Source organism: Lepidochelys olivacea, assembly GCF_965140295.1.
Source record: "Lepidochelys olivacea isolate rLepOli2 genome assembly, chromosome: 3".
Classification (NCBI taxonomy): Eukaryota; Metazoa; Chordata; order Testudines; family Cheloniidae; genus Lepidochelys; species Lepidochelys olivacea.
Genome location: NC_140413.1, coordinates 29,641,310 through 29,667,287, shown reverse-complemented (window position 1 = coordinate 29,667,287; position 25,978 = coordinate 29,641,310). Strand labels below are relative to the sequence as shown.

The following is a 25,978-nucleotide window of genomic DNA, read 5'->3' as shown; positions in this document are numbered from 1 at the left end:
ATGATTGTTTTTAAACTATAGGTCTGATCTGGTTGCAAACACTGAATATTTAGAAAAAAACAGGCCAATTCTTTGTTCATGCAACATTCTCTTTAGTATGTTCTTGATTACAACTCGTACTTCCAGTGTTTTCAAAAATAGCGTATTAATGGTGTTAGTTATAAAAAAGGCCCAAAAGAAAAAGTTAGAACAAAACATAAGTGCACCAAATCGTTTCAGGCATGTCACCTGTGCTGTCAGATTCTGAAGGGATGTGTACACAAGACAATGGTTCTTCCTCTGAGTCAGAATCAGAGTCGAGAAGCATGTGAGAACTGGAAGGCTTAGTGGCAATACTGACAGAGGTAGAAGAATGCTGGTAGGTAAGAGACATGGACTCCATAGTGTGGGATTGAGTGATATGGACTAAACACCCAGCACAAAGGAGGAAAAAGGACAGAAAAGTTAAAACAGAATCACTGAAAAGAGAATATTAGTTTTTACATTTTATCATTTAATACAGTATTTACAAATGAACATATCAATTAAGAGGAAAAATAATTGTTAGTTCGAATGAGATACCGAATGTAATACTTTAATACTTAAACAATTGAAATGAACTTTTTTAAACAACTTCAGAAGAACGAACTACGTATAGTCAAAATAAAGATTGTTTTCAGTTAGTGCATGGATATTAAGTGCTATCAGATTACTGAAAAGGTACAAGGAAGTACAGAAAAAGCAAGGAAGTCATGGAAGCATAAGAATGTCATTTAATGATTTGATGTCCATGATAAAACACTATGACACTGATAAAGATAGGAACATTAATACAAACATCGTACCAGGGAATCCATCATCTGCCTCGGCATCCCCAGGTCCGCTGCCTATGCTGCTGCAGTCTAGGCCAATATGTATTGACTGGAGCTGCGAGCGAAGCTGTTCAATGTCGCTATCCTTGCTGTCAAGCGTCATCTGCAGTTCGATTCGTATCTGGCTCTCCTCTGCTATTTGCTGTGAAAATGATTTGAAAAGGTTTGCCTTTTAGTATTACTGGTGTACTCTATAATTTCTTATTTTTAGTATTTTCTTGGTGGAATGAGGACTTTATAACCAATCTTGAAATATACAACTATTTAATTTCTTTAGCTGAATCATCCCTAAAATATGGAAAACGTACATATAACACATATGACATCTTGGAATAATTTTAAACTCAGATTCAATTTCTTAAACAAATTTAAGAACATTTTTATTGTTATTTATTGCTGCAAATTCACTTCTTACTGCCTGCATTTCATTGATCTCCTTCTGATATTTAATCATCATCTGGGTCAACTTTTCACGTTCAGATTTCAGTTCCATATGCAATTTCCTATTCTCCTTTTCTTTCCTCCGCACATCAGTGTCAGCTCCACGTTTGACTGGATCCTTCCGATTCATGATCTCAGCCAACTTGTTTACAGCCTTAAAACAAAAAACAAAACAAAACACAGAACACATAATAAAGCCCCCATAGGTAAACAATAGATACAAATAATGTCATCTCTCCAACCCATGATTAGCCTCTATTAAAATATTTTACCCATGAATTCAAAAATATTTGTGCATTTCCATCTAAATAAAATGCCAATTTAATTCTGTGGATCAATGAAGTATTGTAAAAATGATAATGACATTTCACTCTGGAACAAAGTACTTTTGTTCTTTTACATACTTTCTTTAGATAGCCCAGTTAGTTGGAAGCCAAATAAAACTTTGAATTGGAATGTCTAATATGCCTCTAGGATGCCCAGAGCACAATGCAGGAGCACAAAATCTGACATGAAGTCTAGTATCCAAACTTTGGCAGAGTTTATTACCAGACGCTTCAGGGAAAGATGAAAACACAGAGGAAGATAATTCAGGGATGCTAACAATATAATTAAATCAAACCATGTCATAAGCAAAATACATGTTAAAACTAGCTTCTCTGAATCAAAATAAAGGATTTACCTGGATTAGGGATTTATACTGGGCTAAATCACACTGGGACAAACTGTTTTATTCAAGTACCATGAATCTACATTACAGGTCTGTACCCAAGATGTGCAAGTTTTCCTTATGTAATCTGGTTTAGTAAAAATCTCTGAGGATATAAAAATTGTGTCCAGGCTTCAATGAGTGCATACAGCTGGTTTAGAACAGAAAGCAATCATTACATTTAAAAATTCTATCTGCTGCCTGAACAATATATTATTCCAATCATCATGATAATCTGCTCATTCTTTTATACTTACCTGGGTTTTCAGTGTTCTCTCAGACAACAACTGCTTCTCAAACTGAGTTTTAATAATTGTTGTATTTGTTTCTTCCTCTTTTAGCCTTGCAATTTCTGCAACAAGGTAATAAGAAATCTGTAATGGCTAATTAGAGCATTAAGTGGTACACTTTTTGAGAACTAAAGCATTTTCAAATCAAATTCAAGTTGTGCAGTGAACACTCACGTTCTTGGACTTCTTTCAGTTTATTATTCAGTTCTTCTTTCTCATTAGCAAGATTAGCCACATCACTAGTTAGTGTCCTATTGGCTTCCTCCAGCTTAAAAAAAAAAAAGTATATATTACCACACAACAAAAAGTAATGCAACAGATTTATCTGATTACTTAAAAGAAGGAAAATACATCAGAATGAGACCAAGGTAAAAGAAAAGAGGATTTGGAGCAGGAAGAGAAATTGGAGGCACAGAGGAGAGAATGACCAAACAAAGATATGTGAGGAACTGGGGGCATGGAGGAGAGAGAGGGGAGCGAAATGAAAAATGTTGTAAAGATTGAGAGATATGGAAAAAAGGAACAGGAAGAGTCTGCCATCAAAATCAAGACACTAACAAGCTCAGGACTTGGCAGAATTCATGAAAAATTACAGCCATCTGGAGGCGATAGACTTCAAAACAGAGAATGTGCAGGTTTAAGTGCTGTATGGAGTTGAGAAAGCTTGGAATTGAAGACAGGGAAAGGAGCTCATTGCAGCAAATATTTAGAATGAAAAGGAACTAAAGGAGAGCCTGCTGAAAGAGAGGGCAGGGATATAAACTGAATCAGAGAAGCACAAGCACAGAGCTGAAGATAATCATATACTGAAGTGAATTTCTTGCAAGACAGAGCAGGCATTCCATAGACAATTGAAGGAAAGGGTTAAGTTTAAGACTGGTAGGGACAGAAGAGCACATGGTTATGAATAATCAGGATTAATTCAGATTTCAGAGATGTGGAGGAGGAGGCAGATTTTAGATAATGATCTGTGAGAGCTGGAGAGAGGTGATAGAACTGAAGTACAGAAGGTTTGTGTAATAAGAAGGGCAGGTGAGGGGAAAAGAGAGACCCACGTGAGGAACACAGTGGAGGTGAAGATCCAGAAGATGTGTGTGGAAGCCAGGGATTGAAAATGAAGAAACATTTCAAGGAAGGAAAAGAGGTAGTGATGCCAGTTAATGATGGAATCAACAGCAGTTGATGGAAAATGCAGACCACATGCCTACTGATTAACAGAGATGAAGTAGGCTCCACATTTTGGGATGTGACTAAGAATTAATGAGACATTGCAAGAAAGTCAGTTCTTAATTGAGAGTGCTGGCAGCTCCAGCTGCTTCTTGCTTTCTAGAGGACCCGAAGGGCAGAGAGGGTGACCTATACCTATATGTTTAGCACATTAGGATCAGTGGATATAGAATTGGCAGGCCTGGATCTTTTCTCTGGAACTAGCTAATAGATCTGAATCCCTCCCAGGCTGTTTACCGCTAAGTTTTAGTCACAGGTATTTTTAGTAAAAGTCATGGACACGTCACAGGCAGTAAACAGAAATTCACAAGTCCATGACTTGTACTATATACCCCTAACAAAAACTTGGACCGGGGGCTGCGGGTGCTCTGGGGGGAAGAGGTGCTGGGGGTAGAGGGAAGGTTGGCGGGGCTGGTAGGCTCCCTTGACCGCTCCAATGGGAGCTGCATGGGCAGTGCCTGCAGGCAGGGGCAGCGCCCCCTGGCCCCTCCACCTAGGAGCTGTAGGGACATGCCGGACGCTTCTGGGGAGCCCTGCCGAGGTAAGCACTGTCCCGCACCCCAACCCCCTGCCACGGTCCTGAGCCCCTCCCACACCCAAACTACTGCTGCTGTGGGGGTGGGGGGAGAGAAACAACACGGTGGCCCAAGAGTGCCCCAGCAGCAGCCCATGCGGCTGGCCCAGGGGCTGTCTGAGCTTCTCAGGCAGCCCTGGAGCTAACCATTGCAGAATCCCTCCAGCCACAAACCCCTTCTAGCCAAAGGAATCAACTCCTAGGATGTCATGTTTCAGAACGACTAGGAATTTTTATGGCCGCACTATACACATCTGAAAAAATATGATTTAGAATGGAAAATGTGACATAACCTTGATTATAGCAACATAAACTATACCATCATACACAGATTTTTATATACAACTGAATATATATACATTCTCAGTTTTGTTTCCATAGATCCAAAGTATGGAAATAACTATTTTTTCATCCAGATGTGAAAAATATGTAAACAGAAAATGTTTCTCGGTATTTGCAATGATTTCTAAATTTCAATTAAACAATATTAACCATGTAATGGCTTTTAAAATAAGAAATTCATGATCTCATACTGCTTTCCTCTAGTCTACTTTAACAAAAATCCAAAAATCTTTCAAGCTGTGTATTTCTGTAAGCCTCCAAAGGTATCTTTGTTATAATGATTAAAGAACTTATAGCATGCACAAAAATATACCACAGGAGTTATGATGCAGATTACTCACAGATCCTATGGTAGCGTCTTTCTCAGTAAGTTCTTGCTTATGCCTAGCCATCATCTCTTTAATCTCCAATTCTTTCATGATCTTCTCTTTTTCCAAATCAGAGTACTGTTCTTCAGCAATGGAGCGAGCAAGTTGCTCTGAATCAGCTTTTGTCAAAGTTATCTCAAGTTGTGCAGCCAGGGAGTCTCTACAAATTATTGAAAAAATAATTAGTTCAGAAACTATATGAAAACCTTTTCCAACTGAAGTAAATATCCTGATTTTCTGTGCATATACAAATAAGCGTCAAACCCTCACCTCTCATCTTGTAACTCCTGTATCTTTTGCTGCATTTCTTTACAAAGTTTGGTCTTTTCTTCACATTCCTCTTTAAGCTCACGAACTTGAGTCTTGTACAAAGTCTAGAATTTGAAACAAAGAAAAGGAAAGAAAAAGGACTTGCATATTCTAGCTGATGGAGTATCTGAATGAAGGAGACAAGACCATGTTAAATCAAAAATCCTTTAATACAGCAAGAGACCAAGCACAACAGTGTCTTGTCTCTTCTAGGCAAGAATACTCCCCAAAACAGTTTCTTTCACCTTCAATGCATGCACCCTCTCAAAGAATCCCCTTCATCTCCACCCTCCTGAAACCCAGCTAGTGGGGAAAAGTGAACCCATTGAAATCCCCTCCAGCCACCCATACATTCCTCCATAAATGTAGTGTGCTGTCCTCACACAATGATTAGAAGTTCGAAAGTATGTATGCAAGTACAATTTATACTCCACACATACACACGTACATGCTTTTTGATGGGTTTTTTTTTTTGTATTGCAACAAAACTCATTAAAAATACTTTAGAAATTTGTTTTTAGAGTGATTTGGAAAAAGCAGCCTTTCCAAATCTATAATATTAAGACAGTTCTTCATAAGCTATCACGTCCATTTAACAGAAACATAACTAACAATCAAGAATTATTTATTTTTTCATGTACAAAGTTGATCTCCCACAGAAATACATCTTTTTATAAAGATTATTATTTTAAGCGGGCAAATAAGTCATTGCAAATTAATTACATGACAAATTGAATCCTTTTCTTTCTGTTTATGCATTGCTGTGACAGATCCTGCTTTTGCACAAGTATTTGCAGAGTAGTTTATGAGAACAAATTTCAGACTACATGAACATTTGCAGACTGTTCTTTAAAAAGTATTTGCAAGTCACTATCTGAGATACAACTGTTCATCTAACTTAGATGGTACTGTTTCTGCTCCTTAAAGACTGGATTGGTAAAACAAAAACTACAATACATACTGAGAAATATTGTTCAGCTTCAAGCTGGTCTTGAAGCTCTTTCATTTGTCCATCTGCATCCTGACGTTCTCTGTAAAGTTATAAAACAGTGCTTGTAAGCAAAATTTGTGAAGATATTCCAAACAACTACATAAGCACAGAAGGCTGTGTGCATGCACACACATCTATAAAACTCTCTTATATCTTAGTATCCCCTGATCAAAGTATGGTCATCTATACCAAATCCTGAGGGATCCTCTGTCCCCCAGGTCTCTCCTGTTCTTCCTGGACAGCTACGAATACTGCGCTCTCTTCTGATCCGGAAAGGTTAGTAAACAGCCTTTTAAACTGACAGTACTGTTACATGGACTAGCCAACAAGAGACATTACAAAAGCAAATAGTCATTGGCCTCTTCTCTCATCTCCATGCAGGACATCAATAAAATGACAATCTGAGCTCCAAAACCTCAGGTAGTCAGAGTCGCAAGATGGACCTTGAACATTAATTTACTGCTCTTTATAGTGCAGATTTTTTTAAACACACCCATTATTAAAGCAACTCATTCAATCACTAGTCAGCACTTCTGAATAATAGTAATACTTTGCACTTCTTCCATCAGAGGACCTCAAGAGTGCTTTACCAATGGCAGTGAATTAGACCAGAAGAGCCTCCACAAAACTCATTTTATAGATGGAATAAAAATGAGATCTTTCTAACACCTACATTAGTCTTGACCATTCTTGCTCCAGATAACATACATTGCTAATTACAGAGAGCAACAAATCTCATATGAAACAAAGTCCCCTTCCCAATTTGGTTTTTAGAATCATCATAAAAGATTTATTTTAATTAGTGGTAACTGCTTAGTGTTTGTAAGTCACACTGAAGATGAAGTTACTAAGTGCTAAGTCTATTATCTCATTTTTAGCTGCAAATTTAGAGGTGTGCAATCATTTTAGTCTGATTCCAATATAGACTCTTCAGGAAAGCTAATTCTAATCAGCTTGTCATGTCACTCAAATCTTAACATGATCCTTTATGCCTTCACACAATCTATTTTTTGGAAAACAGCATTTCAGAGTAGCTTTCTATTGAATCTACAGGTGTAACTCATGTGGTCAGGAATTTTTTTTCTTTTTTGTAAGCTCTTTGGCGCAGCAACCGTCTCTTAGCATTTGTTTGTACAGAACCTATTACAATAAGGCCCCAATCTCTGCCAGGGCCATTAGATACTACTATAGCATAAACAATGGCAAACAACCATCAGGAGTGTCTATGATATGATTGATTTTTGTATAGTCAGGATTTTATATACATACAGCTCTCAAATTTTGCATAAGTAAGATAAAAATGCAATTGAATTTTTAAAATTAAAGAATTAAATAAAACTGTGATGCAACTCTACTTACTTGCGGAGTTCATTATTTTGCTTTTCCAAACTCAGTTTGATTTCCAGGAGATGGTTATTCTCTTGTTTTAGCTGTTTCTCTGACATTTTCAATGTGTTGACTTGTTGTGTTTGCATCTTCAGGTCATTCTGCGTGAGGCAGCGCTTTTGTGTTTCCTGTTCTATTTTTAATGTCAAGTTTTTAACCTGAAAAACAAATTAATTTTTGTTTTGTTACATCAGAGGAATTTTACAGACCCATACAGTAAGGAACTCTAAAAACAATATTTACACTTGCACTGATTCTCTATTGTTTTTATTGTATTAACTATTGTACAGCTCAAACATGTCTTTTTTGGATATAAAGATTATTCTATAGCTAAAATTATCTCTAAGTAGAATAAGCAAGTTTTTCACCCTAATATTACAGAATTTTACATTCCACATAACAAATTTTTTAAGTCTGTCACAACATTGAAAAACTTCAGAAAATGAAACTTTACACTGTAAGGAAACCTTCCTGCAACCTACAGAAGTGAGTGTGGAGATATACTTACTATTATTTTCATTTGTAAAGATTTACAGATACTGCCCATAATCAGAAAACTTTCATACTTTTAAAACTGGAACAAATTTTACAATATCCAAAAAGTTCCAATTCAGACTACTTATATAATTGCTACTTACATCTTCATTTAGTTTATCCTTTTGTTTAAGGAGCTCATTTATTTTCTGTTGCGACTGTTTGAGATCACAGTCCAACATAGAACACCGCTTTTCAATTTCTAACAAGGAGTTTTCTACTTTTTGCTTTGAAGCTCTCTCCTCCAACAGCTTCTTTTCCATTTCTGTGAAATAAGAGCATTTAAATGTGAAGTCAGTAAGAGTTGTGGGTGCTCAGACCTTCTGAAAATAAGGACACTTATTTAGGTGCCTAGCTGTGGCCAAAATTTTAAACTTGGGTGCCTACAATTTAACATACTTTGGATTCCTGTGGGATGAAAGGTATTAGATGGCATGACAAACTGATGAAAAAATTATGAGACACACAAAGATGAGTGACTTAATATCTTTTACAGGACCAACTTCTGTTGGTGAGAGAGATAAGCTTTTGTGCTTATATGGAGCTCTTCTTCAGGATGTGGGTCTAGGATCCTTAGAAAACAGACAGCCATTTTCCCACCAACAATGCTTCAAAGCCTTGGCAACTTTAACAGAAGGATCCGGAGTTAGAATTGATGAAGAGCTCGACGCCCTGCAACTTTTAGTAAGCAAGCTTCCTGGAGAAAGCCACAGGCACCAAACCTAGTCTCTTAGGCTTTGCATCTGATGGCCACCCAAGAACCAGAGGGTTTAGCAGCTAGAGCTTCCTTAAAGGAAGTACCTGGAGCCTATTCTGCCCATCTTTGAACAGTCTGGGCATGAAAGTCCAGCAAATGAAACACATAGAAGGAGAATGACCTTTCCTCAAGGACTTCAGGCACCTAATATGGTTGCCCAACACTGGGAGGACAGATGAGCACAAAGTATGTCTCTTAAATCCAGTTTCTTTTTTTTTGATTCTGCCATAACACGGAATCAAACCTACCAATTCTACAAAACCATCTACACTTATTACTATACTTCAATTACACTACACACTAAAAACAACCACCACAAAAATTACCAAAGGTACGCTCAATGGAGAAAAACCCCTGGATCTGAATGGATCAGAGCAGTTCATTTCCATTTAGCATAGCAGTTGAAAGGAACTGAGGTGGTAGAGGACCCCCAGCATTTCCTTATATGGCCTCGTGCTCAGAATGTTCAAAAACACTGAGGGGAAGTATAGGAGAGGGCGTACAACTGCTCCAATGAATACAGCTTGGAGACGGTTCTACCGTTAGGCACCAACAGGCCTATAAGTGGGAATATGCAGAGTCATTCAAAGAGGTTAATGTACATGACATGGAGTGACTGCCTGTACTAAAATCCTTTTATTTATCCCCAGAATAGCTACCAAGAGGGCAGTGCATGAATCCTTAAATCATTCCACCAATGTACCTTAACCCTAACATGCAGGAGGGTATAATTCAAACAGCATCTGCATTCAAACCCTGACCACTCTTGGGATGGTCAAACAGGGGAGTGGGGGTGGGGAGAACTATGCCAAATGTAATTACTTTATGTGATCTGAGCAACTCTAGAATTTTTAATTTATATGCAAAACTCTTGAATCAGCTTCCTAACGTGATTCAGAAGTGTATAATCTTATAAATTTCAACTTCACAATTAGCATTATAAAACTTATATTATCTAGATTACATAATTTTAAAATTAAGATTGTATGCATACCTTTCATGGCTTCAGACTTGGCTTCCTCAATAGATTCATAGATTTTATTCTTGTCTGCTAATCGTGCTTTTGTGGCTTTATGTTCAGCTTCTTCTTGTTCCAGGTTCTGCTGCATAACCTTGAGTTTATATGTCATGTCTATTTCCATGTTGCTCTTCTCCTGTTGAAGTTACAGGAAAAAAGGAAATTGACTTATTTGACAAAACAGTTACTCTTGACTGCAAACTAAGGCTAACATAGTTACAAATGGTAGTACTATGAAGCACGACTAAAAGGCAATACACTAACAGAAGAAGACATAGTCCATGCTCCAAGGATCTTACAATTTAAGACATCAGTCCTGCAATTGATTTAGTGTGGGTACAAAGAGGCACTGCATGGTTGCAATGGTACTCCTGTGTGTAGGAAATTATTGGATTGAGGCTTAAAAAGGGAGTACTATGTCAAGTTAAATATGGTTCAAAATTTAGGATTTGTGAAAGCAAGATTTTATAAAACTTAATACCAATAGAAAAGTTTTTCATAGATTTGCTATTAACAGCAGTTTGTTTTCTTTAAAATTTCTGCTTTAAAAGAAATTTGTACGGAACTGTAGCTTTACTTGGCACTTTACAGAGAAAGAAAATAACATGGTTCCTGACTAGCAGACTGTAATCTAAGTGAGAAAAACACAGAACATACACACAGAGAAAAGGTAGCCAATATTAAAGCAAAGAAACGTAGTGCAAATCACTTTCTATAATACAACAAGTAAAAAAGTTCTACACTTCAGCAAGTTCCGATTTTTCAATGGGGACTAAAATAACCTTGTGCACAATACAGCCTACACAATAGAGCATCCCTATAACATCTAATCTGCTATGGGCAATCTTTCAACATGTTGCACAGGGAGCTTTCTAAGCAATCTATGCAACACACCAAGAATAAATTCCTCTAATACACTGGGGTCGGTCCACAGACCATGTCTAAGATTTCCAAAGGGGTCCGCACCTCCATTCAAAAATTTTTAGGGGTCCACAAATGAGAAAAGATTGAAAACCACGGCTCTAAGATATTCCTCTATCTTAAAAATACATTTACTGATTTCCTATACATGCTGAAAATTATTTAAAGAGAAAATTTAGGGAAAAAAGTTACCAATTCATGTAACTACCATGGAGCTTCAATCTGATGCAGTTTAGTTTCTATTAATGCCATCATTTTATATTCTACCTTTTATACTGCAAACCAAGTATATATTCTACTCTAACGTGTGCAGTTACCTTTTCCAAATCTGTGAACCTCTCTTGCAATTGTCGCTTCTCCACTTCTGCTTTGGCTAATGCACTCTTTCCATTTTTTACTTCTTCTTCTAGGCTAGATATTCGACCTAAAAATATTCAAAACAACAACTAGTCAGAAAAAAAACTTAGCAATAAAAAGAAAAAAAAGGTAGCTACAAAAGTTAAAACAAATACATTCACATTTAATAGGTGTTAGCAACATTTTACGTCTACTGATACAATTGACTTGGACAATTTATTAAAATTAGTTACAATTCCCAGATCAAATAATTTCACTATACTCTTTTGTATTTCTGAAATGCAAATTAATGTAGACATTTGCTGTAATACCTTGTAGATCGCTGATAATCTCTGACCCATGACTTCGATCTCTTCTTTCAGATTCTAGGGCTGACTGAAGATTGATGAAGTCCTTCTCAAGTTTGAGTTTAGCATTCTCAAGCATGCAGTTTTTATCTTGTAATTCTCGATTATTAGCTTCCAACTGCTGGATTTGCTTTGTACTTTCAGTGTGGTTCTTCCTTAACCTGGCTGCAGTATCAGACTCTGTGCGTAGTAAAGCATTGGCTTCATCCAGCTATTGATTAATAAATGCACATTTTAGACAATTAAAATGAAAAACGACATCTCCATTACAAATTAATCATCAATTTATGGACTGAAGGAAAAGAAAAAATATGGAAATGTTTTCTAACATGACATTAGTAAACCAACATTTCATATTAAAGAGCAACTTCTGTAACTTCTTGCAATTTTCTTCTGCTAAATAGGAAGCCTGAACTTCAGTAGCCCATTATAACAATGGCTTTAAATTAACACTAACACACACACACACACACACACACACACACACAGAAATACAACTTGCCTGTCTTTGTAGCTGATTGATTTTCTCATTTGATATCTGCGAGTTCTGATTTCTTCTTTTCAAATCTTCCAGCTGGTCTTTCAAACTGTTAACTATAATAAAATAATCATATGTGACCTCCATCACACACTGATTCACAATCTTTAAACAGATCTTACCAACAAAACAACAGTTCTGTTATCTTATGTTAAAATCCCCGTGTACCACGTTTAAGGTTCTGTTCCACATACCATCATTTTCCAAATTGCGTTTTTTATCTGCTTCATGTTCTGCTTTCCGCTGGTATTCTGCATTCTTGTGTTGAAGAAGAGCTTTCTCTCTTTCTAATTGCCTTAATGCAGATTCTACATTCTTCCTTGATGTTACCTGGAGATAATTATAGTTAAGTTCAAATAAAATACACAGAACCATGGTATTACTTTAAAGTTATAAAGGATAGCTCATGGATTCCAATTAACTTACAAATATACAAAAATGTATTCCATCTGCTTGCTGTATACACACACCATAACACTTAACAGCTGTGTTTGTATATAACTGCAGAACAATACACAATTAGCAAATAACTATATAGTTATACAATTCTATTTCTAAGGAATCTGGGTAGTCAGGAGATCAGCAAAGGATGTAAGGCCAGTTCAAATCCACTCCAGACTGGCAGTGCCCTAAAGCTGTTACTGTATGAAGGCTGTTGATAGTCTATGTTAAATGATTGTGCGGGCTTCTGTCTAGTTTCCAGTGAACAAGTATGCAATGAACAAGCAGCATCAGCAAAACTGGCACACTCAGCAGCAAAACCAATGATTAAATGGGCATGAGAACTAAGCTATATTCATCCCCTCCAGAGGTGGTCCCTGAACATCAGGGTTGAGGCACAAGGATGGGGGCAGTAGAGGGATGCTTGAACTGCTACTACCTGTTACCTGCTCTATGGAGGGAATATTTCAGCCTTCAACAGTATCAACCCTGCATCTTTAACTGGAATTCAATTCACACATGCTATTTCTCTATAAATTATTAACTAAGGCACAGGACATAGTAAACATGATTCTGGAATCAATTAAATAATGCAGGAATCACTCTACCCTTCTCTTGCCAAGATATTGCAATAGTGGCAGCAGATTTATGCTAGGGTATACTGTTAGAACATAAACTCATGTTCTTGTGCCATAGTTCCATTGTTCCTTAAAAGTTAGTGTATCCTGAGAAACGTAAACATACCTAAAACATGTAAGAACACTTAAGCAATAGAAAATACACTGATTTACCTCTTCATCTAGTTCTTTCACAGTCTTCTCTAAACGAGCATTAACAGACCTGAGGAATATGAAAACAATTAGAACAAAAGCAAGCATTGGTTATAATGAAAAACGGAATAACATGGATGTGTCTTGTGAATCCTGCTTTAAGCAACCACATAAGCACCAAGAAAAAAATAATTTGTCCAGTAGAGGTGGTCTTCTCCAAAGACAAAACAAAAAGATGGTCAGGGATGCAACTCCATGCTCCAAGTATCCCTAAACCTCCAACTACCAGAAGCTGGGACTGGACTACATGGGATGGATCACTCAATAACTGCCCTCTTTTGTTCCTTACCTCTGAAGCATCTGTCACTGACCACTGTCGGAAGACAGCCTACTGGGCTAGATGGACCACTGGCCATTGACCTGACCCAGTATGGCCACTGTTATGTTCTAAAGGTAGAGGGAATCATATGGGGCTAACAAATTGACTGTTTAAAATGGGATCTCCTTAGTGGAGCTGGGATCCCTTAAGTATGCTTTTAATTGTATTTTAAGTTTTTAAAATGGAAAATTAAAAAAAGTTTGGCATAAATACACCAAATATAAACCGCTAACTCTTACCTGCACTTCTGTTCTAGTTCATCTTTGGCTTGTATTTCATTACTGAGTTGTTCTTCTAACTTGCTCATTTTTTTCTGAAACTGTGCAAACTGTCAGAAAAAGTATGGTCCACATATAAAATACGAACACGTAAAAATGAGTGTAGTTCAGTTAAATAACCAAGACAGATGAGCAATGAAAATCAATATAATCTTACAATTTGATGGGAACAGAACATTATTTCTTAACCAGCCACCACCACTGGATTACTGGGAATTAAAGTTACATCTCTGCAAGATATTAACGCTCATGAAGATTCTTCATGAAGATATCCATAGAAACAAAACTTGTTGCATACAATATTAAAATAAATCTATCCATCACAGTATTATGTGCTGCAGATGGTGAACCACAAAAGCTCCACAGGAATAGAATGTTGTTTTTTGCCCTCTCCTTTATTCTCTCTAACCCCAACTCTTGAGAGCAGATTCTTTGGATTAGTCTCTCCAAAAAAACTATATCGAGCATATGACCAAAATGGATGACATTTTAAGAATGCCTCCGAGCATGCTCAGGTAGAACACATCATGAAAGAAAGTGAGAATTTCTTAGTCTAACACTTGCACAGAACCTAACTTGTCCCCATTACATTTTGGAAAACGCCATATTGCCAATTCCCAACATTCTAAAACCATAAGTCAATACACAAAAATTCATGAGACTGGATTAAAAATCATAAATTTAGGAGTTTTTAATTGCCTTCTGGGCTTCTGAGTCTATAGGGTTCATGTTTTTAAACTTTTTTCTGCAAACATAAGGGGAAGAAACATTTTAAAAAAACCAAAATTTGAGATGGTCACAATTACATGACTATAGGAGCTGGGGCATTAAGAAAAACATGAAATACTGTGATATTCATAATAAAAATGACAAGAGTTGGCAACACAAATATAGCATTTTATCAATCCTTTGTATTTTACTAATCAGAAATATAGAAAAATAAAATATTTGCTATTGAAACATACAATTGAAGGGACTATGTCACATATGCTTGGCTCTAAAACTACTGGAAGAATTCAGCAGACACTGCATGCAATTTTAAAAGGCAATAGCCTTCTTTTAAAGAGCACCACACACTCCTAATCTGCACAGTATGATGGAAAGGCAGTACAGAAGCACAGGGTGTATTTATTTTTATGTTTGCCGATGCATGGCATGAGCTTTTTCCACGGCTGTTTTTAAAGGTTTAAAAATTACCAACCCTCACAATTTTTAATTAATGGAATAATCTCCTTGATTTACTAAGAGAGGGCTAAGATCAATAATGGTTAGTATATTTGTTTATTTTGAGATACACAAAAATCCTATCAGACTTGCTGCCATCTTAGTGAATAAACTCAGTTGGCAAGCCACAAATACTGAATAAACCTTCCTGCTTCAAAACTCACTCATACTGAGGGTCACTTTTATGCTCACAACCATTCCTTCACTAGTACTGTGTGAAAATTTACTTTTCATGCCCTGGACAAATTAGCAATAAATCACTTAGATGTGGAGCCAAAATCTACAACGTTCCCTGGAGCAAAATCTTTTGTGGTGAACAGAGCCTTACACGTTTATTTGCAAAGTAAATTGGGGTTGCCAAATAGGAATTAAAGGTAACTATAGTATAAATCTGAACAAATATTAACCTTATTTCACTTATAACTAACTGTAGGCTCTTTCTTAAAAGCAATTTACAAGTTCTTTTATTAAACAAATTAATCTACTGTTAGCAGTTTACTGGGATAAACCCTTAACATCTATTACTTCATGCTGACAAAAACTAACTTAGCTATCTTAATTTCTTTCATGATTCAAAATAATACACCTACCTCTTTGCTGTCCTATAAAAAGAAGAAAACATTTTTTTTAATCATGAGCATTAAAAAGGCAAAGAACAGGAAACATTTCCTACAAATCTTTTTTTTTTTTTTTAAATGGTCTCACCATGCTTAATAAAATTTCAGACTTAGAATATTTTATACTTTGAAGGTCATCTTGGATTCTAATCATGTTTTAATTACAAAATGTTAAAGAATTTACAAATATTTGTTTTATTAGAACTAATATTCTCTACTATAGGGAATACATTTTCAATGGTTGCAGAAATTTATAAAAATGTTAATACACCTTTTTAAATTTCTAAATTAAACTAATACTATATAAACACAATCCTTTCATCTAAAATGTATACTGCACAATTTCATGTAGTAGTTTGACATTTTCATGTTTACAGATGGAATCCGTCAGTAATTATACAGAAATATTCTAACATTAAGCAATACAAATTAACTATTCATAACTGAATATTGTTTAAATCCACTGTGCAAGTCTTAACAGACAGCAAAATAATTTAAACATACATTAATGTTTATTAAAAAAAAGTACTTACCTCATTTTTCCTGGATTGCATGGATTCATTTTCTCTACAAGACTGAGGAGAGTCACTTAGCAACCTGTCGGGAAAAAAAACAACTCTTATTCAAGTTTTCAACAACTCTTTCAACCATGCCAATCAACTCATTTTAATCAATTCTCTCAAGTCTTAACCTCTGCTAGGCTATTCTCCGAATGAAGCCATTTTTATTCAGTATGAGTTTTCATTTGAATGTTCTCTTGGCCAAAGTAAACATTCAGACTTTTTCAGTTCAACACAAGTTTCTAATGTTTAAATGAATACTTACAATAGTTCTATAATTATTTAGATACAATACACATGACTAATAATGCAAATTCAACATAAATAGTAATGAAAAGAAACAGCCCTAACACAATGTATGTCCTAGTTGTACACTTTTTTCTAAAATTAGCTAATCCAAAAATCCAGTATATATGCTGGAGTACAATATGTAGTAAATTTTATAAATTACTACATAAAAATTAGAAACATCCAAAAATTGGCATATTTTGATAAATCCAATTTAAACTCCACATTTCACATATTCAACAATTTTACAGTGTAAAATTAGATGTGTGTTTAAAGCAAAAGGAGAGGAATGTAATAAAATAATTTTCAACTGTATTTGACAAGATGCACATTAAAATACATCACATACAGATTCTCTCGATAGTAGGTAAATCCTATAAAAGGCAGCTGGTTTCCCACAAAGGCTTTGGGGATTGGAAAGGTTTCCACATCTCCTTTGTCATCCTCAATGTCATCAAAATTACTGCTGTCTATGTCACTGCTAAGCTCAGGTACAACAGGAGCAGCAGCTACAAAGGAAAAAATGGTCAGCTTCATGGTAAGATTCAACATCCTGTTGTGGATATATCAACACACTATATAATGAAAGGTAAATATGGCATACAGTAATTTCATCATTTATTTTATATTATTTATCATATAGCAGATCCATTAATATTTTTGGATTAATAAAATAATTTTCTTTCCACACCCACATCTGACAAAGTAAATGTTTTGAAGTGATCTGTTACCATGCAATACAAAGAAAATCATTTAAATAAATCAGTTTGCCGAAGAAGGCAGTTTTTATTGCATAAAACATACATTTTCTAAAGCATCCAGATTTAGGTCAGATATTTAATCCCAATTTTATCTTAACTATATGAATAAGCTTCAATAAGTGTGTCTGATTACAGAAGTTTTGATCAAATGGTAAACTAAAACAGCTAAATTTTTGCCAGAGGCAATTAAGTTCTATGAACTTAAATGATTCTAAGTGGTAGGTTAGACAGTACTCATACAACTTCAGGAGGTAAGCAAGTTAGGAAAGTACAACTGACTATGTAGCCATTTGTTAAAAAAATAAAAGATCAAACTCTGTTGTTCAAACAAATGCACTCTCTCTATATTTACAGCATGGCAAAAAGAGGAGGGGGGGGATGTTTATGAACCCATAGTGGCATTTCTTTTATTATAAACAAGAACCATAGTAAGAAAAACAGAACTATGTGACACCCCTTGAGACCCAAAAAATTACTGTACAAAACTGTTATGTGAATATTTTAAGTGTTTTACATTTTTAATTCCACACTGTTAAAACAGTAGCTGTTTATGCAAATATTGAACATATTCAAAATATAAACTACAGTTTACTTACTCTCTCGAATGTTATCCCAGTTCCATTGATCACTCTTAAAGAAAGGGTGCTGTTTAATTTCTTCTACACCATTTCTCCCAAGTCGCACCTCTCTAAACATAGTAATTAACCCAATTTCACATTAGAAAAATCAGTACTCCATTTTTGTTAAGTAACTTGTGACTTTGCGCTTAAGTGCACAGAGACTTTAAACAAAATTAAGGTTCAAAGAGTTATGAGCAGTCAATGTAATTCAGGCGAACTTTAATTAAAATCAAATCATCTGTTGTTTCTCATATTAAAAATGCTCCCAGTTTCTTAGCAGGCACTCTCTCTGCACGTACTAAAATGGCTAGAATTCTGAATCTGCCACGTGTGGAGTAAAATATTTTTCCATCTAGATTTTGTGTAGAAAGGGAGCACACAGGCACAAGTTTTAAATAAAAAAAATTAACTGCAAACTTAGAAAGTCTGCCAAACCACATGACAAACCTTAGGACGCAAATGAAAGGAGGTCTGGCTTAGTACACAGAACGGTTATTCAAAATTCCAATGAAATAAATATTTCAAACTTCTATCCTCCTCCCCTGAAAAATAACCCTTACATGCCTTTTGCTTACATTTACAACAAAGACACCATGTGGCAAGTTTTAGATGTGACAACAAACATTCTTTATATAAGACTATCTTTTAACATAGCTCTCAGAACATAAAAATAACTTATGGACTTGAACAGATAAGTCACATGATAGATGCTCATTCCTTCTTGTCACTTTAAGTGCTTCAGTAGTGATTATGTATACAGAAAGAGAGCATCTGTTTTAAATAAATTCCCCAAGCACACATTTAATATAAACAGGAAGATGTACACACGTGGGGGAAGTACTCCTGGACACTTTTATATTATTAAACTCTTCTCATATTTCCTCTCCACCTTTCAGCCATCCTGGGTCTTGAACAAGACAAATCCCTACTAAAGCAGCTCTTTCATGAATGGTATTTCTTTAGCTGCATGTAATCTTACTCAACAGACCAGACAGTCCATCTTTGAAATAAAGAACTAGTACATACCACCAGATACATATTTCTTTAAGTTTTTTTAGTTGTTGTTTTTTTTAAATCAATCATTCTACACAGTCAGTTACCGGGCTAGATTCTCTACTGTGGCCAGGCTCTGTTCAGCACTAGGGAGCAGAGGGCACCAGGGAATTAGTTATTCCTCTGATTCTGCACTGTGTAGCTCTTGTGCCCATTGCAGCATCTCCTAGGCTGTGCTAGTGCCTGGCACGGGAGGATAGCAAAACATAGGTGAGAGGGAGGAAGGGAGAGAGAGAGGTGGAGGTGGAGGTGGCTGGGGCAAGAACATGCTACATCAGCTTAATACCAATGAGGAGCTCTATTATACAAGACGAGATCTCATCTAGCAGTTTACATCCAGAATCATTCCTCTTTGTGGGGAAATTAGCTATACTTGTAAATTCTTACCTCAAAAGCAGGTTTTAAAAAGCATATCTAAGAAAATCTCTTCTAAGAAAACTGGAATAACTCTCTGCATAAAATTCTCTATTTTTGATAATGTATCTGTTTTCATTATTATTTACTGGGCGCTGACGACACGCTCAGCGCTAAATGAATGCAAGACAAGTTGGTCCCTGTCTCAAGGAACTCACAATGTATTTCAAACATTGTTACTGTATTTTGGACCTTGTTTGCATGGCACTAGGAAAGATTTTCTTTGGGGCAATTTTGAATTCTTAGGAAGAGTGCGGACAATGTAATTATTGCCAGAAGTACTCATGAAAACGTTAGTTTTAGTTAAACATAACATAGAGTTTGCACAACAGCCAGCCACTAGAAAGCAGAAGATACGGTTAATTTCTCACAAAATGAGAATGATTTAGATAGCACAATTAAGGGGAAGGAATCCATTGTTCTAAGATACAGCAAGTGTGTTTGCACCCACTATAAGAGAGATTGTACAAATGTAGTACACACACGTACCTGTCCGTTAAAAAGTCACAGATGAGGTTCTTTGCATGCTTAGAGATTTCCACATCATCTGGGAAACTTAATGAATTCTTGTGATCCATGATTTTACTATATGTTCCTACCAAGGAGTCTGCATAAAATGGAGTGTCCCCTAAAATAAAACATGCATAAATGTTAAGATTTTTAATTTAAAATTTAAGTATTTTAAGATAAACAGAGAAAGAAGAAAGCAGACCTATAAATTATAAAGTTCAGGCTTATTCTGAAAAGTGGCTCTATAAAAATGGGATTGCTTGATCCATGTTTATTGTATCTCAATTTTTAAAAAAAATCATATGTACTCCGTTTACAACTAAAACTATTTCCCCCCTAAATACCCACACTACAAACTAAGCCTACGCCCAGGGGAATCAAGCTACGATATTTCCACCATCATTACTGAAGTTTCTGCACACCAAAACAGATCTGTCATACTCATACAGTGTCTTTCAATTATGCCCTCAGTAACACCTTTGTAAATCCACTGACTTCAAGGGGCTTGGATAGGAGTAATTGATTGGAACCATTAAACATTTCGGTTGATGCATGTTATGGAATAGAATTCACAATTAACTCTTAGTGGTTTCAGTTCTGCACTTCTAACAAGAACAAACAGCAATCAAAATGTATTTGTCACCAAAGTGATCAGCTAACACTCTGAATATGCAAAAAGAACAGATCCGTTGACCAAGAGGCGGACATTTTTACATAATTCTCTTTCAGAGTTGAAACACACTTTAATGTAAAAAGCCCCTGAGGAATATGTTTACTGACCAAATTACCTATTTTGTCCATCAGAAGGAAAACATTCAGCAGAAAAAGGCATTCTGATTTAACAGATTCGATAAATTATCAGCAATTAGAACATTTTCACCATGTGGAAAGTTTATTAATCTCTACAAACCAATACACAGAAGCCATTTTGCTCTTGAGGAGGATATAAAAGAGAAGAACCAAACACAAATAGGCTCCAAGAAAGAACAAGTTAGCATTTACATTAGTGTCAATTAAACTCCCAGACTCTGCTGTGACCTCCCAACTAGTCCTAGTATGGTTCCTACAGAAATCATCCATTTAGGGTGACCAGACAGCAAGTGTGAAAAATTGGGAGAGGGGGTGGGGGGTAATAGGAGCCTATATAAGAAAAAGACCCAAGAATCGGGACATTTGGTCACCCTACATCCATCAGATGCACAGATTCCATGGTCTACCAATGCTCCCTCCTTCTTCACTCTAAAAGGGTCTTCTCTCCCCTTTTCTCTTCAGCACCATCATAAAAGGCTCCTATCAAAGCCATTCATCACCACCCTAGTATCCCCTCAACTAAGATAATCCCTCTCTTGGCAGCCCAATTCTCTGCTTTCCAACTAATACTTCAGCTTTGTATCTAATGTACAATAAAATGTAATACAATTTCATTCGGTGTAGCACTTTTCATATAAACTGTATCCCAAAATGCTCTACAGCCTTATTTTAAATATAAATTAAAATTGATGAAGTCAGAAGCAGAACTATTAAGAAGTAAAGCCAACAGAGAACAGATATTTTCAGCTGAAATTTGAAATAAGGAAATCAACAAGGCCAAGAAGTTCAACCGCTGTTCCTGACTGCAAGAGCTGCAAAGGATTGTGGTTTTTTTTTTTATTAAAAGTGTTCAGAGCTATATTAGCTATATTAGCAGAAGGAATGGAGGGCAATAGAAGGAAGGATTGTTTGAAAAGCTGAAGCAAGTCTACTGCAATGTTCCCTCTAATTTTTCTCACCTATGTGCAGAATTTTGTTATGTGCACCAATATGGAGGTGATGTGTGACACGTCATCTTCATATTGGTGCACATAACATAATTCATATGATGGGGTGGAGCCGAGGGGTTTGGAGTGTGGGAGGGGGCTCAGGGCTGGGTCTGGGGATAAGAAGCACAGGGCTGGGGCAGAGGGTTGGGGTGCAGGCTCTGGGGTGGAGCCAGGGATGAGGGGTTTGGGGTGTAGGAGAGTGTTCTGGGGCTATGGCAAGGAGAGAGGACTTCCCCCAGCTCTCTCTCCTCCCTGCAGCACCTGGGCTCCCGGAGTGCCTGCACGGCACTAAATAGGCTGCTGCACATCCGCACAGCTTACAGAGAACTTAGGTCTACCAAGGTATTTAAAACTGAAAGGGTAATTTTGAACTGGATCCTAAAATTAATGAGGTGGCATTGGAGTGGTTTTAAGATGGGGATGATATAGCTGAACTTTGTGTGTGTGAGAAGGCAAGCAGCTATAGTCTGCATATCCTTGGTGCATCTAATTAGAAGCATCACAAACAAGATGGGCCATAGGAGAGGAAATGTATACAAACCATGAAGTATCATTAACTCTCCCAAATGAAACCCCAGATTATAGAGAAAACTGAGCTAGTGAGCCCCTCAACGATAAAAACTCAGACTCTCAAAATACTGGTGTTCCCCACATTTGATGATGTACTAGAGGAGAGAAAAGAGGTCCCAACCACAAAACAAAAATGAAAATGAAGCTCTGTCTTGGCACTACAGGACAGACTTCTAACATATTAACTATTAAGGTGCATTGATTAAATTGATCCTGGGATTCAACTTACTAATTAGCCTTCATAAGTCAAATGTGCTTCATCCTCAGAGGCATTAACATTTCAATGACTGCAGACTCGGGAGGAGCTTTCCTGCCCCCAGAACCTTAGAAACGTATCTGTTCCTGCAGTGTTCCCAGAACATGTTGGTATGGATAGTGAGTAATCACGCTCAGTTCCAGACTCCTCACCAATGCTCTGATACTAGACTCTGAGGCTCGTTTACAACCTTGGATGGCTAGGGTCCTCTATAATGGATCTAATATTCATATACATTACATGACCTAATGGTCCAGTGCTTTACATTGGAAAATCCTGACTGGAGAGTACAAGAATTAGCCAAAAGCAGAAGCAGTCACAGGCTGAACTGTCTCGATGCATCCATATGTCTTACTTGTTGCTATATAAGGATAATTGAATCATAAAATATATTTCACTAGGAGAGGGGTGGTGAAGCACTGGAACGGGTTACCTTGGGACCTGGTGGAATCTCCATCCTTAGTGGTTTTAAGGCCCGGCCTGACAAAGCCCTGGCTGGGATTATTTAGTTGGTGTTAGTCCTGCTTTGAGCAGGGGATTGGACTAGATGACCTCCTGAAGTCCCTTCCAACCCCAGTAGTCTATGATTCTATGATAAAAGTTCTTGAATAGAAGTTTCCAGAAGGGGATGGGGGAAAAATTTAATGAACTAAATTATTACTCACCAACAAGCATCTCAAAGAGAAAAACTCCTACGGACCACCAATCACACTCCCGTCCATAGCAGCCATCACCTCCTTGTGACTTCAAGACTTCAGGCGATATGTAGTCAGGCGTTCCAACAGCTGTATCACAGCGCACCATACCAGTCTACGTAATTGCAAAAAATCGCAAGTAATAATCGATTTAATTGAAATAATATAATAAACACAGTGTTTCACCAAAAATAAAATTAACCCATTTATGTTATTTTGAGAAAAACATGTCCCAAAGTAAGTAGTTTGGGAAACATTTAAGGCCTCCAAAAGTTCCTATTCCAGAAGTGGTTTCTGACTGTCATAAATATAAAGGGAAGGGTAAACCACTTTAAAATCCCTCCTGGCCAGAGGAAAAATCCTCTCACCTGTAAAGGGTTAAGAAGCTAAAGGTAACCTCGCTGGCACCTGACCAAAATGACCAATGAGGAGACAAGATACTTTCAAAAGCTGGGAGGAGGGAGAGAAACAAAGGGTCTGTGTCTGTCGGTACGCTGCTTTTGCCAGGGATAGACCAGGAATGGAGTCTTAGAACTTTTAGTAAGTAATCTAGCTAGGTATATGTTAGATTATGATTTCTTTAAATGGCTGAGAAAAGAATTGTGCTGAATAGAATGACTATTTCTGTCTGTGTGTCTTTTTTGTAACTTAAGGTTTTGCCTAGAGGGATTCTCTATGTTTTGAAGAGGTATCTACCATCCTGATTTTACAGGGGTGATTCCTTTACTTCTATTTACTTTTATTTCTATTAAAAGTCTTCTTGTAAGAAAACTGAATGCTTTTTCATTGTTCTCAGATCCAAGGGTTTGGGTCTGTGGTCACCTATGCAAATTGGTGAGGATTTTTACCAAACCTCTCCCAGGAAGTGGGGTACAAGGGTTGGGAGGATTTTGGGGGGAAAGACGTGTCCAAACTACATTTCCCAGTAAACCCAGTTAGAGTTTGGTGATGGCAGTGCATATTCCAAGGACAAAGGATAAAATTAATTTGTACCTTGGGGAAGTTTTAACCTAAGCTGGTAAAAGTAAGCTTAGGAGGTTTTCATGCAGGTCCCCACATCTGTACCCTAGAGTTCAGAGTGGGGGAGGAACCTTGACACTGACAAAATGACTATTCCTGGTAACGCCTCTTATTTCTTTTTTAAAACATATCTTTCGAGATTGAAAAAAAATTAAAAAGGAAATGTGACTTAGCCTAGGTTCCAGTATTAACAAAGCTGAGTATGCATACTATGGGCCTGATCCAAAGCGCACTGAAGTCAATGACTCAAATGACTTCAATGGGCTTTGAATTAGGCCCTAAAAGAGCAGACAGATACAGACACAGCTTTTTTTTTTGGTTAGGCACTAAGACCAGTTAGGGGCTGAGTTTTTTGGTCTTGTTTTGTTTTTATTTTAATGCTTGAAAGAACAATTTAAATGAAAGGAAAAGCTATTTTGGAAGAATGGGAAGGTTAAGCTCTACAAGAAAATATAATTTTTAAAGCAAAGCACAGGTTTTATCCTTAAAAACACTTGCTAGTACTTCATTAATTTAGCAACATAAAGGCCCTGACTATCCATACTCCTTGCTCCTAGCTGAACAATCAATAAAAGAAGAGTCAATATCAGGTCTGCTAGCATACTGGTTCAAAGTGATACGAATTCAACTTCCCTAAATTCAAGCTTCAACTAGGTTTATTCCAGAGAGTCCAGATCGCAACAATGAAAAGAAATCCTGGATAAAGTACAGTATAAGTATCACAAATACTCTTGCACCATTGCTTCTTATCTAATCTCTCCATCCCAAGATACTTGTAAACCACAGAAAGTTTCTCACCTACCTTACCCTCAATTCTGTGAAAGAAAATAAGTAGTAACAGCTGAAAACAGAATTAAAAACAAAACAAAAAACAAAAAACACCAAAACCAAATTTCTGTTTTCTCAAGGAAACGTATTGCTGTCAGAGCTACCATGACAGAGGTCCAGTCTGATATTCTAGACTCCCCATTTAGAGGGTGACTGACAAGTTGTAAAGTAGTATTGGTTTGGTTATCACAAGTAACATAAACCAACATGTGATCTGATTTTTCTTTTAAACCAAAATCACAGACCATAACGATTACAGGGAGAAAATAGGTAAAATTAGGACATGTAAATGGACACTGCAGAGACCCTTAAGGAGCTACAAAAATGACCCCCAGTTAATGCCTGTGCAGTCTACTTCAGAGATTCCATTCTGAATCCGGGGTCCCTAAGAAAAGGCTAACTCTACAATTCCAGGTTGCGGGATAGGCAAGTTACGGCTTTCTGCATTATAAAATAAATAGAGTAGATGATGGCCACTCTGGGATAAGGCAGTAGCTTCTTTTTACAATGGGTGATTAAAAACCCATTGCATTCTCTTCCTTTTAGGACAGGATGAATAAGAAAATGCTATATTTAACTCTACAGAATACCCAGATGCTACAGTATCCATGATTCAAGTGTATATTGTTGATTAGGCATAGGCATGGAATACGTCTTTAAACCTTCTGCCTATGATAGCATTGTGGGCACAGATCTACAGACCTTGTCTGAACTTTGAGTGTCTCTCTCATCCTGATTTTGAACATGAATGAAGTTTCTCCAGTTGAACCTACCTCTCCTGTTTAACGAGGATTGTGGCTGCTAAATAAACTTTGGTATTGTTGGATGCCCCTGGAGGTCTGGAAGCCATACTAGATGGCGGAAATGGGAGACTGCTGAGGGAGATCTGGAGTCTTTGACAGTGATTTGCTGAAGCCACCTGAATTCCTCCCCAA

The 25,978-nt window shown here is 36.8% G+C and overlaps 1 protein-coding gene across 2 annotated transcripts in view; it reads right to left on the bottom strand.

Moving 5' to 3' along the window:
- ROCK2 (Rho associated coiled-coil containing protein kinase 2) overlaps nucleotides 1-25,978 on the bottom strand; it is a 163,645-nt gene that overhangs the window by 35,027 nt on the left and 102,640 nt on the right. Inside the window, exons 6-27 of one of the 2 annotated variants that reach the window (XM_084622351.1) lie at nucleotides 23,166-23,310; nucleotides 19,855-19,993; nucleotides 17,875-17,966; nucleotides 16,867-17,026; nucleotides 16,203-16,266; nucleotides 15,643-15,654; nucleotides 13,790-13,878; nucleotides 13,193-13,241; nucleotides 12,155-12,290; nucleotides 11,925-12,016; nucleotides 11,387-11,633; nucleotides 11,036-11,142; nucleotides 9,774-9,933; nucleotides 8,127-8,287; nucleotides 7,462-7,646; nucleotides 6,073-6,142; nucleotides 5,073-5,176; nucleotides 4,776-4,962; nucleotides 2,466-2,559; nucleotides 2,259-2,353; nucleotides 1,267-1,446; nucleotides 825-993 (exon numbers count right to left, since the gene is read on the bottom strand). In XM_084622351.1, the coding sequence (XP_084478477.1) occupies nucleotides 825-993; nucleotides 1,267-1,446; nucleotides 2,259-2,353; nucleotides 2,466-2,559; nucleotides 4,776-4,962; nucleotides 5,073-5,176; nucleotides 6,073-6,142; nucleotides 7,462-7,646; nucleotides 8,127-8,287; nucleotides 9,774-9,933; nucleotides 11,036-11,142; nucleotides 11,387-11,633; nucleotides 11,925-12,016; nucleotides 12,155-12,290; nucleotides 13,193-13,241; nucleotides 13,790-13,878; nucleotides 15,643-15,654; nucleotides 16,203-16,266; nucleotides 16,867-17,026; nucleotides 17,875-17,966; nucleotides 19,855-19,993; nucleotides 23,166-23,310 (2,737 nt within the window). The remainder of the gene's footprint in view (nucleotides 1-824; nucleotides 994-1,266; nucleotides 1,447-2,258; nucleotides 2,354-2,465; nucleotides 2,560-4,775; nucleotides 4,963-5,072; nucleotides 5,177-6,072; nucleotides 6,143-7,461; nucleotides 7,647-8,126; nucleotides 8,288-9,773; nucleotides 9,934-11,035; nucleotides 11,143-11,386; nucleotides 11,634-11,924; nucleotides 12,017-12,154; nucleotides 12,291-13,192; nucleotides 13,242-13,789; nucleotides 13,879-15,642; nucleotides 15,655-16,202; nucleotides 16,267-16,866; nucleotides 17,027-17,874; nucleotides 17,967-19,854; nucleotides 19,994-23,165; nucleotides 23,311-25,978) is intronic. The other variant, XM_084622352.1, reaches the window with a different exon arrangement.